General features: G+C 38.5%; 1 protein-coding gene across 4 annotated transcripts in view; it reads left to right on the top strand.

The window, feature by feature from the left end:
- Nucleotides 1-610: 610 nt before the first annotated feature.
- EPS15 (epidermal growth factor receptor pathway substrate 15) overlaps nt 611-13,022 on the top strand; it is a 148,452-nt gene continuing 136,040 nt past the window's right edge. For 2 of the 4 annotated variants that reach the window (XM_045477346.1, XM_045477342.1), the window contains exon 1: nt 622-785. In XM_045477346.1, the coding sequence (XP_045333302.1) occupies nt 753-785 (33 nt within the window). In that variant the 5' untranslated portion in view covers nt 622-752. Of the gene's footprint in view, nt 786-13,022 lie in introns of all 4 variants that reach the window. The other 2 variants (XM_045477343.1, XM_045477345.1) reach the window with 2 other exon arrangements.

The raw sequence follows: 13,022 nt of genomic DNA, 5'->3' as shown, positions 1-13,022 counted from the left end.
CACTGCCAGCGCAAGGAGCCTGATGCGGGGTTTGAACTCATGAACCCGTGAGATCATGATCTGAGCCGAAATCAAGAGTCAGATGCTTAACTGACTGAGTCATCCAGGTGCCCCAAAAGTCTTCTTTTTCAGTATAACATCCTAATACCAGCTGGTTAAATGAAAGGTTTTGGAGTCAGACCTTGATTCTAATCTGGCTCTCTAATCAGCTGTATGACCTTAAGTAAAATACTTATTTGTGTCTCAGTTCCTTCTATTCATAACCTTGAAAGATAAAGTGTCTAGTACAGAGTCTAGCATATATAAAGTACTGTTATTTCTATCATGATCTCACGTAGTTTTCACAAGCAACCTGGACTTTGGGTATAATTTCCTCTATTTCTCAGAAGCAGAAGCTTAGGGTAGGTGGGTGGCCTGCCTAAAGCCTACACAGCCCGTCCGCCTTACTTTTATATCCGCACCGGGTTTTCTCAGGCGGCCCCGGTGGGTGGGGGTGGGGTGAGGTGGGGTTGTGTAAGGCTCCGGTCCGGCAGCTCAAATTCCGGTGCCAGGATTTGGGCGCTGCCACGCCGGCGCCGGGCGGGCGGGGCCAGGCGGGGCGGGGCGGGCAAGAGGAGGGAAGTTGTCGAAGTTAGGGGAGACGCCCGCCCGCCTGCCCGGGCCTCGCCTCTGACCGCTCCCTCCGCCTCCTCCCCGCCCCGAGCCCCAGTCTGCCCGTCCTTCCTTCCCCTCCTGTGCATGATGGAAACACCATGGCTGCGGCGGCCCAGTTCTCCTTGACACAGGTAACGCCGCCCGCCCGTCCGGCTCGGTCGGCCGGTGTCCCCAACCCGGCCCCCTCCCCCACCGTCCTGTGGTTCACCGACCCGGGCAGTTTCTCTCGCCCCGGGCGGGGTGGCCGATGGTGAGAGCGAGAGCGTGTGTATATGTGCGAGTGTGAGACACTGTGACTGAGGGAGGGCGCCATCCCGAGCCCGCAGCTCCGCGGCTGCAGCCTTGACCCCGCCCCACACTACCCCCCCACCCCAGCGCCCGGTCCCGCCGCCCCTACGTCCCACAGCTGGGTGGACCGTGCCCCCTACCCTGCTCAGCTGACGTCTGGCCCCTCTCACCCCACGCAGCTTTCACCCAGCCAGGAAGTTTCCTTCTTCCAGGCCAGACGCACTCCAGGTGAGCTCCTGTTGAGCTCGCGCGGATCAGCCTCACCCCCTGGTCAGCCCTTGCCCCGCACGAGGCTGGTCTCTGGGCCATGCAGAGCGCTTCCCGTAGTTAATACTCACCTTCCAGACCTAGACGCCCAGGGCCCTCTCTAAGCCAGTCTTTCCTCTCGAAACTGGCCTTTTCCCACTGGAGTCCAGTGAAAGCCCTCCCTTCCCCAGCAGTTTCTGATAGTCAGCCTCTCTTCCAAGTATGTCTTATTCTCCTCAACTGCTTACCCTGCTAGCTTCTTCCTGAGTTCAGCCTCTTCCTCTCCTGATCAGATTTCCTTCTGGGTCAGACCCCCCCAGTTCCGTCTCTTCCTGCTTCTACTCTTACCCGGTGGGCTTCACTTAATCGCTGCCCACACGGATAACAGGGAAACATCCTTTTACAGGTGTGATGGTTCCACCAGTCTTGGTGCTGGGAACGACTATAGAGATCACTCATTATGGGCGAACCTGTTCTCGGGGTCTTTCCTCTTGTCTTTCTGTTGTAGAGTCCAGTGCTTGTGCTTCCCAGAAAACCTTGTGCTTCAACATCATTCACTCTGGGAAGCCTTGTTCCTCCTTGTCTGTAAAGAAAGCCAGTTGTAATCTTTTCATGATGTTCAGGATGATGAGGAGGTGACATTGCACCTGTCAGTCTCTTCCTGCTCCTCTGACCAAAACTCACCCTCAACCTCAAATTCTCAGTTTGTTCTCCCCAAAGCTGGGGAGTAACCATGTACGCCCCGTAGAGGCCCACCACAGCCTTTCTTCCTGCCTTGTATCTCCCTGCCACCTTGTAGTCTCCTTGGCCTAGATTTGTGAGTGCTTATACATTTGGGCCTTGGAGTTTTCTGTGTTGGAGCGGAAGGCTTTGGAGTGTTTCATTTAGCACTCTGGGATAGAGAAACTGAGTGAAAAAATGTTTTCTTTCTCTGGAGTCACCTATAAACATGTACCTCTGGTAAAATAACTAACTTCAGTTTGCAGGATTTCTCAGTTTCCTAAGTGAAGTCTGTTTGTTTCCCAGTTTTCTTGGTGTTGCTTATCGTATTTTGACAAGCAGATGACAGAGGAGAATCCTTGGAATGTGGCAATTTAGTTTTGGCGGTGAATCCCTTTGGAAGGGTCATCCTGAAACTCAAATAAGAGTAGTGGCAACATTGACTTTTGGGTGTTCACTTCTTATGAGTCTAGTTAGTGACTTGCATTATATAAGATCCTGTTGGCAGGCTCCTGCTCTCTGGTTGTGTTGGCCAATTCAGGCAGTTTTCCCCTCTTGAAGTTTTTGTTCTCTTGAAGTCTTCTATAGATCTGTTTCTTAGTTGTGTGCATACTTTATTCTCTCCCTGGGTAATACTGTGTTTTTAGTTTCTGTTTACTATCATTCATCTTTGGAAATTTTCTTCAGGCTCTGTCAGTTTTATAGACAGTTAAATAATTTAAATATGTTCTTGTGGTTATGTATTTAAATATTAACATGTACACATGGTAAATACTGAATCAGTATTATCCTTCAGTGTCTCACATATGAGAGAATGTACGTTGATGGTTCCTTTATACTGATAATTCAAATTAAATCAATTTAGAATATTTTGATTTTAAGACATTAAGAAGCAATAAGATACATGTAAAGGGACATGAAAAAGAACCTAAGTGTTAATATACCCTAATGTGCCTCCTTGTTATTTTAAAACTTTTCTAATTTGTATATTTTCAATTTAATTTTTTAACTACTTGAAGCAAATAAACTAAGATAATCAGCCTGGTTTCACATTCATTATTGATCTATTTGTATTATACTCACTGCCTCCCCCCTCACTCCCCACCCCTCCACCCCCCCAACACACACACTTAGACATAGGCATACTCAAGAGAGAAATCCTCCAGGGCAGGGACATCTTTTAATTCATCTCTCTTCCTCAGTGCCCATCTGGAAGAAAGTGATTAAAAACTGTCTTATGAATGACTGCAAATTTTCAAGGGCTCTGTGACAGTTAAAAGATTAGACAGATGCTTGGGTTGGTTTCTGCCCCTGGTCGTGAGATAATAATGGTTTTGGAGTAGGTTCTTTCATTCAACAAATATTTGTTAAGTACCTATTATGTGCTAGGCACTATGCTGGGATTGTCTTGTTTATAATATTTTGCCTTTATCAGTTAAGCAAAACTGGCAGTTTGGGGGGGAAAATGTGAAAAATATTTTAATTTATTCCTTCCTTCCTCTTTCCCTGCCTGACAACCAACTTGCCAACTCCCCAGCCACCAAAATAAATCATCTAAATTATCATATGCTAGCTCCTAGAGAGGATAGAATACTAGAGTAATGAAATGTTAGTTCCAGTCTCAGATATGCCAAAAGCTAACTCTATGGCATTGAGTTAGGTCTCCAGGGCCTCGATTTTCTTAATTTTAATGGTCATTCAACAAAAAGTTGTTGAACATTCACTGTGTGCTAGGAATTATTCTAGGTACCGCGGCTATACTAAGGAACAAAATACATAACAATTCCTGGAGACAAAACATGGAACTTACATTCCAGTAGGGGAGTTTGAATTAACTGATTTAAGGACCTTTCCCACTAACATTCTTTTTTATAGATCATATTCTATGATTTGTAGCTCTAGTGGGACTTTCCCAGGGTACTTTAGTGTTATATAGCCTTAGTGTTTTCTAATTTCAGTTGTCTTCACTAGGCATTCTATTTTATTCTAATCAGTAAGAAGTGAAACTTGAGTGAGAGAGATCTTGTGATTTTTGCTTTGTGGTGATAGATTACAAAAAAGATATTAATACTCTCTCTCCTTAAGCTTTTCCAATTGCCCATTTCTTCCTCAAGCCTGTATCCTTAATAATACTCTCAGTCTTTCTTACTATATGTAAGGAATACTATATATACAAGGGTGTTACTATATGCAAGGAGTTTTACTTCATTTAACACTCAGTTTTACAAATGAGGGAAGTAATTTACATGAGCCTAGTATGTGGTGGATCTGAGATTTGAACCAAAGATTTCAAAAGCTATTTTATCCTACTTCTCTGCGTACTAAATGCTTGGCATATCCAATGCTCCCTTGTATTTTTGATGCTCTTTTTCAGTAAATGTCCTATTGTCCTAATTAGATAGTAAACTTCTTGAGGCTGGAAGCCATATCTTTTGCCTCTGAATCGCCAATGTCTTGGTATGTTGACAGTACAATTGTGGGTACACAAGTGGTGTTCTTGATGATGCTAAAAGTTTTATTTTATTGAAATATGACATGATATGAGTATTTTAAATGATCTTCTTGCAGTTCAGCTTTATGCTGAAGTTTTCTTGTTTAATTTAGCAAGAATTCTTTTTTAATAATAAACCCTTAGGTGGCTCCCAGCTGGCTAAGTTAGTAGAGCATGTGACTCTTAATCTTGGGGTTGTGAGTTCGAGACCCATGTTGGGAGTGGAGGTTACTTAAAAAAAAAAATAGAATCTTTAAAAACATTTTTGGATGTAATGAATTATATTGGGGCGCTTGGGTGGCTCAGTAAGTTAAGCATCAGACTCTTGATTTTGGCTCAGGTCATGATCTCACGATTTATGAGATCAATCCCTGTGTTGGGCTCCTGCTATGCTTGGGATTTTTCCTCTTCCTCTCTCTCTGCCCCTCCCCTGTGTGCTCTCTCTCTCTCAAATAAATAAATAAACATTTTAAAAAATGTTAAGAAGCCCTTAGAATGGGACTTAATTGAAAAAAATCTTAGTAAATGGTCTAAAACAATAAATGCTCTAAGAATACTTTTCTTTTTAATGCTTTTTTTTTTTTAATTGCTAGAGTGATAATAACTGCTTTATAGAAACTGGTAGTTGGAGGAAAAAAATCTCTCAGAATTTCAGTTTGTGGTGTTTGTTTTCAATTTCATTAAAGAAAAAATACATGATGTATATTAATGTGCCATCTTAGTGGTTTAGCAATTATGACAGTAAATATCAGGACAGAGCATAAAAATTACAACATGTTCTCAGAAGCAGAAAGAGTATTTATTTAACATGACATATTATTTGAGTTCCTACTATGGGAAGGGCACAATAATGATATTTTTCTTCTGTTCCTGAAATTACAGTCCAGTATACTCAGGAAATCCATACTTCCTTGAGTGATATTCAGCCGTTCTCAAAAATGGCTTGGAATGTCCAGCATTTGGGAGGAGTTGTCATAGTTAAAATTAATTAGGAACAGTTGGGTTGGCCCAACACAGAGTCTCCCAGGAGTAACCTAAGAGTGTATTTCTTTGTTTTCACTCTATTTGCAGACAGAACAATAATGGGCTAAAATAGTAGAAAAAGATTGAGCATCTTTATTTAGTAACAAGTCATAGTTCTAATCTCCTTTCTCACTAGTAGTCTGATTTAAGGACTTAATCTAAGGTGTTATACTTGCTTTCAAGGAATTAAACACAGTTACACACTTCTTTGTTTTGTGAGTTTTGCACTTAATATTGGAAGTTTGGAAACCAGAAGCAGGAAAATGGGTTGAGTGAGAGGCAGAATGAGAGAAAGAGAAATATCTGGTTACTTGGAGAGTTGGTAGAAGTAAATGAAAAGTTAATCCAAGCAGAGTTTATGAGGCAAACCCATACACTGGAATTGCATCTTAAAGTGGTTAAACTCTTATCAACAAGATAAAATATTATGTCTTCATTAAAAATTATTTTTATTAGGAGCTTGTAATAATTTGAAGAATGTTGTCATTTGAATGCTGTGTTACAAAGTGGAGACATTTTACTTAGAAAAATGATCTAACCCAGTTGAGCATGCATAGAAAAAAGACTGGAAGAAAAAGAAAGGACCAAGATTTTATAAGAGCATGGTTATAGTTTTTTTATTTACCTTCTTTTCAACAGTGTGTATTTCTTCTGGAGTCTGCTGATTTAGTGTTTCTACATGATAACTTTTTTTGACTATTTACTGTTAAATTGAAATGAATGACTGTATATAAAGTGAAAATCTGTGTTCTAAGATTACACTCACATTTCATCTTAAACATTCCCATCTTTACATTTAGAGAGATTGGTCAGAAGAATGAATAATAGAAACTATTGTTATAATTGGCTTGGAGAATTGTCAGAGGACTAATTTATAATTTTGTGTGCTGCTTTATAATTTACAAAGAATTTTATGCTCTCTTATTTGGTTTTCCCAATAACCAATAAGCTGGGCTATTACTGTCATTTCAAGTTAGAGAATACTAAGGCTCAGAATTTGTGACTTAAGTTTTACAGTCAGTAAATAAAAGCATAAGCCCATGTTAAAAAAAAATTCAAACAATACCCATAAAAGTCTCCTTCCTGTTCTGGGCCCTCAGTCTCCTTCCTTGAGGCAGTCATTCTTGCCACTTTGTTTTGTGTATTTCCAGCAATAATCTGTGATGTATGTGTAAGTATGCATAATTTTTCTTTTTAGTAAGCTGCATATTGTTTCACGGCTATTTATTTATTTATTTATTTATTATTTTAGCTTAGTCTAGGAGATTGTTCTATACTAGCACATATAGTTCTCCCTCATTATTTTAAAAACTTTAGGATCGGGGCACCTGGGTGGCTCAGTCGGTTAAGCGTCCAACTTTGGCTAATGTCATGATCTTGCAGTTTGTGGGTTCGAGCTCCACGTCTGGCTCTGTGCTGACAGCTCAGAGCCTGGAGCTTGCTTCGGATTCTGTGTCTCCCTGTCTTTCTGCCCCTCCCCTGCTTGCACTGTCTCTCTCTCTCAAAAATAAACAAACATTAAAAATAAATAAATAAGTAAATAAATAAATAAAACTTTAGGATCTTGCCTTATATGAATATACTGTAATTAGCCACCTAATGGTGGATATATATGTTGTTTCCAGTTGTTTTCTATATTAGTGAAGTGCTGGCATGAATATTCTTTTGCACACCTTAGTGAACAGGTATATGTACATTAGTTTTTGGTGGGTATAATTGTTGGGCCAAAGGATATTTGGATAGATATTACTAATTTGCATTCAGAAAGGTTGTACCAGCAACAGTCTGAATGTGCCTTTTCCTCTATAGCTTCATAAGTATGGTATTTTAGCAAACTTTTATTCATTGTCAACCTAATATAGAAAAATGATGTTAAAATTAACTTATACATTGTACTTTCCTTTTACATAAATGTGAACTTTTAAATATTTTGTACAAGAGTAAGGTAGAAGTAAGATATAAGAAACTTAACTTTGTGATATAAGTAATGCTTTCATAAATTGAAAGTGCATTTAAAAATTGAAGGTTGGAGCTCATTTAAAAACTTGTTTTTTATATGGTACAGGTATACAAAGAAAAGTAAGCCTTACGTCCTCCCCTGTTAGATTGAGGATTTTGTAAGGGGAAGTTAATGGTACCAGGAGTCTCTCATCTGAAATAATCAAGATGCTTATGTCTGATTATGTTTCAGTAAAAATAAAAATTTGGCCAAGAACAGTGGGGCAAGACCATACTTTTTTGGGGGAAAGCTTCTATATTACAATATTTTAGATTTTTTAGATCATGGTTTTTCAACCTTGGCACTGTTGACATTTTGGGCCAGGTAATTCTTTGGTGTGGGGAGCTGTTCTTTGCATTGTGGGATGTTTTGCAGCATCCATACCCATGAGATGCTAATAGTACTCTTTCCATTTGGGACAATCAAAAATATCTCCAGATGTCTTTTGGGGAACAAAATTGCCCCTAGTTGAGCATCACTAGTTTAAATATATACTTTTTAACCTTAGTGATCCAGTAAGGCATAAAGGAGATATAGAGATATATGCCTTCTTGGGATAGGAATGGGGGAGTAGTTTATCTTTATGTTTTTATTCCCTAGCCTGCCATGAGCCATGAATGGCTAATTGTGCATAGATTTTGAACTTAAAAAATTTACATGGTAAGAAACTGGAAATTGTGAATTTAATTTTATGTGCGATTTCTCTGCCTTCCTTAGTGTGATCTTTAGTTGTGGAACAATTCTATCTAGTGGGCTAAATAGTAATGCAAAGATACTGAAAGGAAAATAATCTTATAACAGTATTGAGAAGGAAGAGGACTAATGTTTCTTAAACTCCTAATAAGCATTATGTACTTTTAGATGATTTCTACATTTCACTTGATCTTCATAGTCTTTATAAAATAGGAATTAATCTTCTGTATTACTTAGGGTTGTGTTGTAAGTGGTGGATATGAGATTTAAGCCCAGGCATATCTGTTCTCAAACGTATTTGCTATACTGTTTCCTGTAAACACTCATTGACAATAAGTCAGACAACTTTATGAAAATGAACATTCACACGATATTATATTCCTCTATTGTTATATAAAAGGAACAAATTAGGGGTGCCTGGGTGGCTCAGTCGGTTGAGCATCCGACTTCAGCTCAGGTCACGATCTCACGGTCTGTGAGTTCAAGCCCCATGTCAGGCTCTGGGCTGATGGCGCAGAGCCTGGAGCCTGCTTCCGATTCTCTCCGTCTCTCTCTGCCCCTCCCCCGTTCATGCTTTTGTCTTTCTCTGTCTCAAAAATAAATAAATGTTAAAAAAAAATTTTTTTTAAAGGAACAAATTATTCAGAGTGTGGTATGTGTATGTGTGTGTGACAGAAAGAGGGAGAGAGAGAAGAGGTCAATATTGGGATAATAATAACAATAATTAATACTGAGCACTTATGTGTCAGGCACTGTTTTTAATAATCTTTACAACCTGATGAACTTTTCAGTAATCCTTACCACCTGATAACTGGATCATCCTTGTTATCTTTGTTTCACAAAAAGAGGAAATTTAAGCACAGAGGTGAAGTAATTTGTTCAAGGTCAAGCTGATGCTAAGTAGTGGAGCAAGAATTGTAACCCAAGTAGTGTAAACAATTCATATAAATTGAGCAAGTGTGTTGTAATTTTAAGGACAGAATAATAGCTCTAACAGATGTAATTATGATACTAATGCTTGGTTAACTGAACATACGTTCTAGGCTGCAACATCTTTTTATGTGAAAATCAACTTATTGCATAGCCCACACCTCTAGAAAGTGATTATTGTACCAGATAGTAGAGGGTTTTTGTAGACTTGATAGAAGGTAGTGTTACATTTTGCAACCTAGGAATTTATTACTCACGAAAACCTAAGCCTGTCTGGGTTTGTGTACATTATGACAATATTTATTTTTAAGCTAATATTTTCTTGGACATGTTAGTTTGGACTTGGAGTTCCTTCAGTATTTTATCGCTAAAGATGACTCCATGTTATCAGAAAAAAATTCCCTAAGAAACTATTTTATTAAATAAAACCTAGAACCACTAGACTTAAGGGTATCTGGCACTCCAAATATGAACATTGTTGAGAGCTAGGGTGAAATAATGGGAGGTATTGGGCTTTACAGTGAGAATGTCTGAGGTTTACATCCTTTATTTGATTGTGTAACAAGTTTCTTAGCTTCGTTTTTTTGTTTGTTTTTTTAAGCCTATAAAATGGGGGATAAACAACTTGCAGGATTTGTTGTGAAGATTATGTGCAATAATGGATATAAATGTCCACGATCAGTTTAAATGGTAGCAGCTAATAATAATAATTATAATAATAACTACTACCAGCACTAGCCAAATATTTATAATCAGTGGGTTTTAGTTATTTATAGGGCTGTTAATTTTTATGAAATGTTGTACTTAGAATTTTCATAGATCATTGATACCAAGGATTATTGGTAACTTCATTTTATCTTGTATTCTGTAGGTACAGACAGCATAGGTATTTATCATTAGGCATATATGAAAAATGTGAAACTTCTGTGCACCAAAGATGATTCTGTTATTGCTGGTTGGTCTCTTATTTCAGAAAACATTTACTGAATGCCTCCTCTATGTCATCACTGTGTTAGGCCTTAGACATACAAAGAGAATAAGGCCTAGACTCATGCATATACTAAAGTACCTTTTAGTCTTTTAGGGAGATAAACACTGACTTTCTGGGATGTTAAGTACCTTGAAAAAGGATGATAGAACTAAGGCCCTGGGGTGCTGTGGAGTCTCCTGTGATTATGATGGAACTTTTTGTGGTAATTTAGTTTTTAAATTGATTGATACTATAGATGACATTTCAGGTTGTACTTAAAGGACAACATAAAACCATAGGAACATTTGACTTAAGTCAAATTTTATTTTGGTGCATAGGGTCCACATTGGGGGATGTAACATCCATTTTCTTATGATTTATTCTCTGCTTTTTTTTTCTTTGTAATAAAGCCAGATTTTTTAACTTCGAGCATAGGACATTAGGGAGGGATTTCAAGGAATAGGCTTCAAAGAATCTGTGACCTACTGTAAAATAGTATATAAAATATTCAGAGTATCAAGATTTCTATCCCAGGGATACTGACAGAAGTTTTATACAGTGGGAAGAACACTGGACTTAGTACAAGACAAATATGGATTTGAATTCTCCCTCTGCCACTGTACTCTCTGTGGGTGCCCATGGCAAGTTACCTAAACTCTCAGAACTTCCTTATGGATGATGTATATACATTGTTGAAATATAGGAGACATTCAGTAAATAGAAGTGCTGTTGTTGGGGTACTTGGGTGGCTCAGTTGGGTAAGCATCCGGCTCTTGATTTGGCTCAGGTCATGATCTCATGAACTCATGATCTCATGGTTCGTGAGATCAAGCTGCACATCGGACTCTGCGCTGACATTGTGGAGCCTGCTTGGGAATCCCTCCCTCTCTCTCTGCGCTTGCCTTGCTTGTGCTCTCTCTCTGTTTCTCAAAAATAACTTAAAACTTAAAAAAAAATAGAAGTGTTGTTGTTCTTATTTGCAGAACTCGTGTAAATATTGTTTTAGATATTTTCATGTCCAAAATTCTTCACTCATTGAAGAAAACTGGGACATGCAGAATAATAGTTAGGAAAAGCATGGATCACCATCTACCCCATTCTTTAAAAGTTTTAGTTTTTTTCCTTTTTTTTTTAATTTTAGAGAGAGAGTGAGCAAGGGAGAGGAGCAGAAGGAGAGAGAGAGAGAGAGAGAGAGAGAGAATTTTAAGCAGGCTCCATGCTCAGCACAGAGCCTGATGCAGGGCTTGATCCCATGACCTTGTGTTCATAACATGAGTTGAAATCAAGAGTTGGTCGCTCAACTGACTGAGCCACCCAGGCGACCCTCTTTACATTTTTTTAAAAAATGTTTATTTATCTTAGAGAGAGAGAATGAGAGCAAGCGGGTGGGAGGGGCAGAGGGAGGTGGACAGAGGATCCAAAGTGGGCTCTGTGCTGACCACAGCGAGCCCGGTGTGGGCTCGAACTCACAAGCTGTGACATCATGACCTGAGTCGAAGTCAGGCACCCCTCTTTACATGTTTTTTAATGTTTGTTTGTTTGTTTGTTTATTTTGAGAGAGACAGAGACAGAATGCAAATGGGTTAGGGGCAGAGAGAGAGGGAGACACAGAATCTGAAACAGGCTCCAGGCTCTGAGCTGTCAGCACAGAGCCCGATGTAGGGCTCAAACTCACGAGCTGTGAGATCGTGACCTGAGCCTAAGTCGGCCGCTCAACTGACTGAGCTACCCAGGCGCCCCATCTTTACATGTTTTTTAAAATGTAGTTATAACCTGGCTCTCTCCACACACACACACACACACACACACACACACACACACACACACACACACACACAATTTTGTAATGTTTTCCTTAACATTATAGGTGTTTTTCTATGTGATCATCATAGCATCTTTTTAATGTCTTTAGACTGTATTCATTAACTGGATGTTTTATAGTTTACTTAAGCCTCACGAATAATAGCAATTGATGTATAAATCATAATTAATGCTGTTGCAAATAACCTTTCATATACCATTTGCTGAATTCTTTTTTGTAGAGTTATAGATGGTATTTACCACATAATTAAATTATTTTTCTATATATACCTTTGGGGTTTTTTTTTATACCTTTGGGTTTTGAAGTTAAACTTGAGTAATTTTTGTTTAGTGTATGTTTATAAGATCTTGAATGGCAAAGCGGAAAGCAGTATTTTACTCAGATAGGAACAATAATCTCAAAAATACTATTGTGAAGGAATTAAGTTGAATACATTTAATTTGGCTGCAAACTACATTTATAGTTTGTGAAGTTCACTTAGCATAGGAAATTGGCATTAAAAATTGTAGCTTGAAGAAGATTGGATGATTTCAGTTTGCTTACAATTTTCATCCTTTTTTGTAGGCTAGGTTGCTTTCATTCTTAGTCTTGTTCTCTACATTCTGTTCCATGTTTTTGTTTTCTTGCTTTTTTTTTTATTCTGGCACACTTTTATGCAGGGCCTTGTAAGACCTGGGGGTGGATTCTGAACCATCTGGCACTTGAGAACAGTTCAAAAACTTAACTTTATTGACTGTACTTTGAGCCAGACTTGTTTAAAATGTCCTGGCTTGTCTCTGTGCTTGACAGTTTTTTTTTTCTTTTATATCCTGACAGCTTTTTATGACTATTTTCTTCCTTATTTTAGTATAGGAATTTTACCAGTATCAGTATTTGTAGATTAAGATGGACAAGATTTATTTTCCTATAACCTCTCACACACACACACACACACACACACACACACACACACACACACACCACTTATAAGGAAAACTTCCCAAAACATTTTATTTTTTAAAATAAGTGTATGATTGGCATGACTTATATACTTATACATGTTTAATAACTATTAAAAATATTTAAAAATTATTTTTTAAGTAGTAATTATAGCTTTTCATCATGAGGCTAGGTGGAAAGAAAAGCATACTCTGGAATTGTAAATTTACTGAAAATTGTTTAATTGTTAACAAGCTTTCTTTGAGCT

Source organism: Leopardus geoffroyi, chromosome C1 (assembly GCF_018350155.1).
Source record: "Leopardus geoffroyi isolate Oge1 chromosome C1, O.geoffroyi_Oge1_pat1.0, whole genome shotgun sequence".
NCBI classification, from domain to species: Eukaryota; Metazoa; Chordata; class Mammalia; order Carnivora; family Felidae; genus Leopardus; species Leopardus geoffroyi.
Note: the sequence above shows the minus strand (reverse complement) of the source record. Positions and strands in the feature narration are given on the sequence as shown.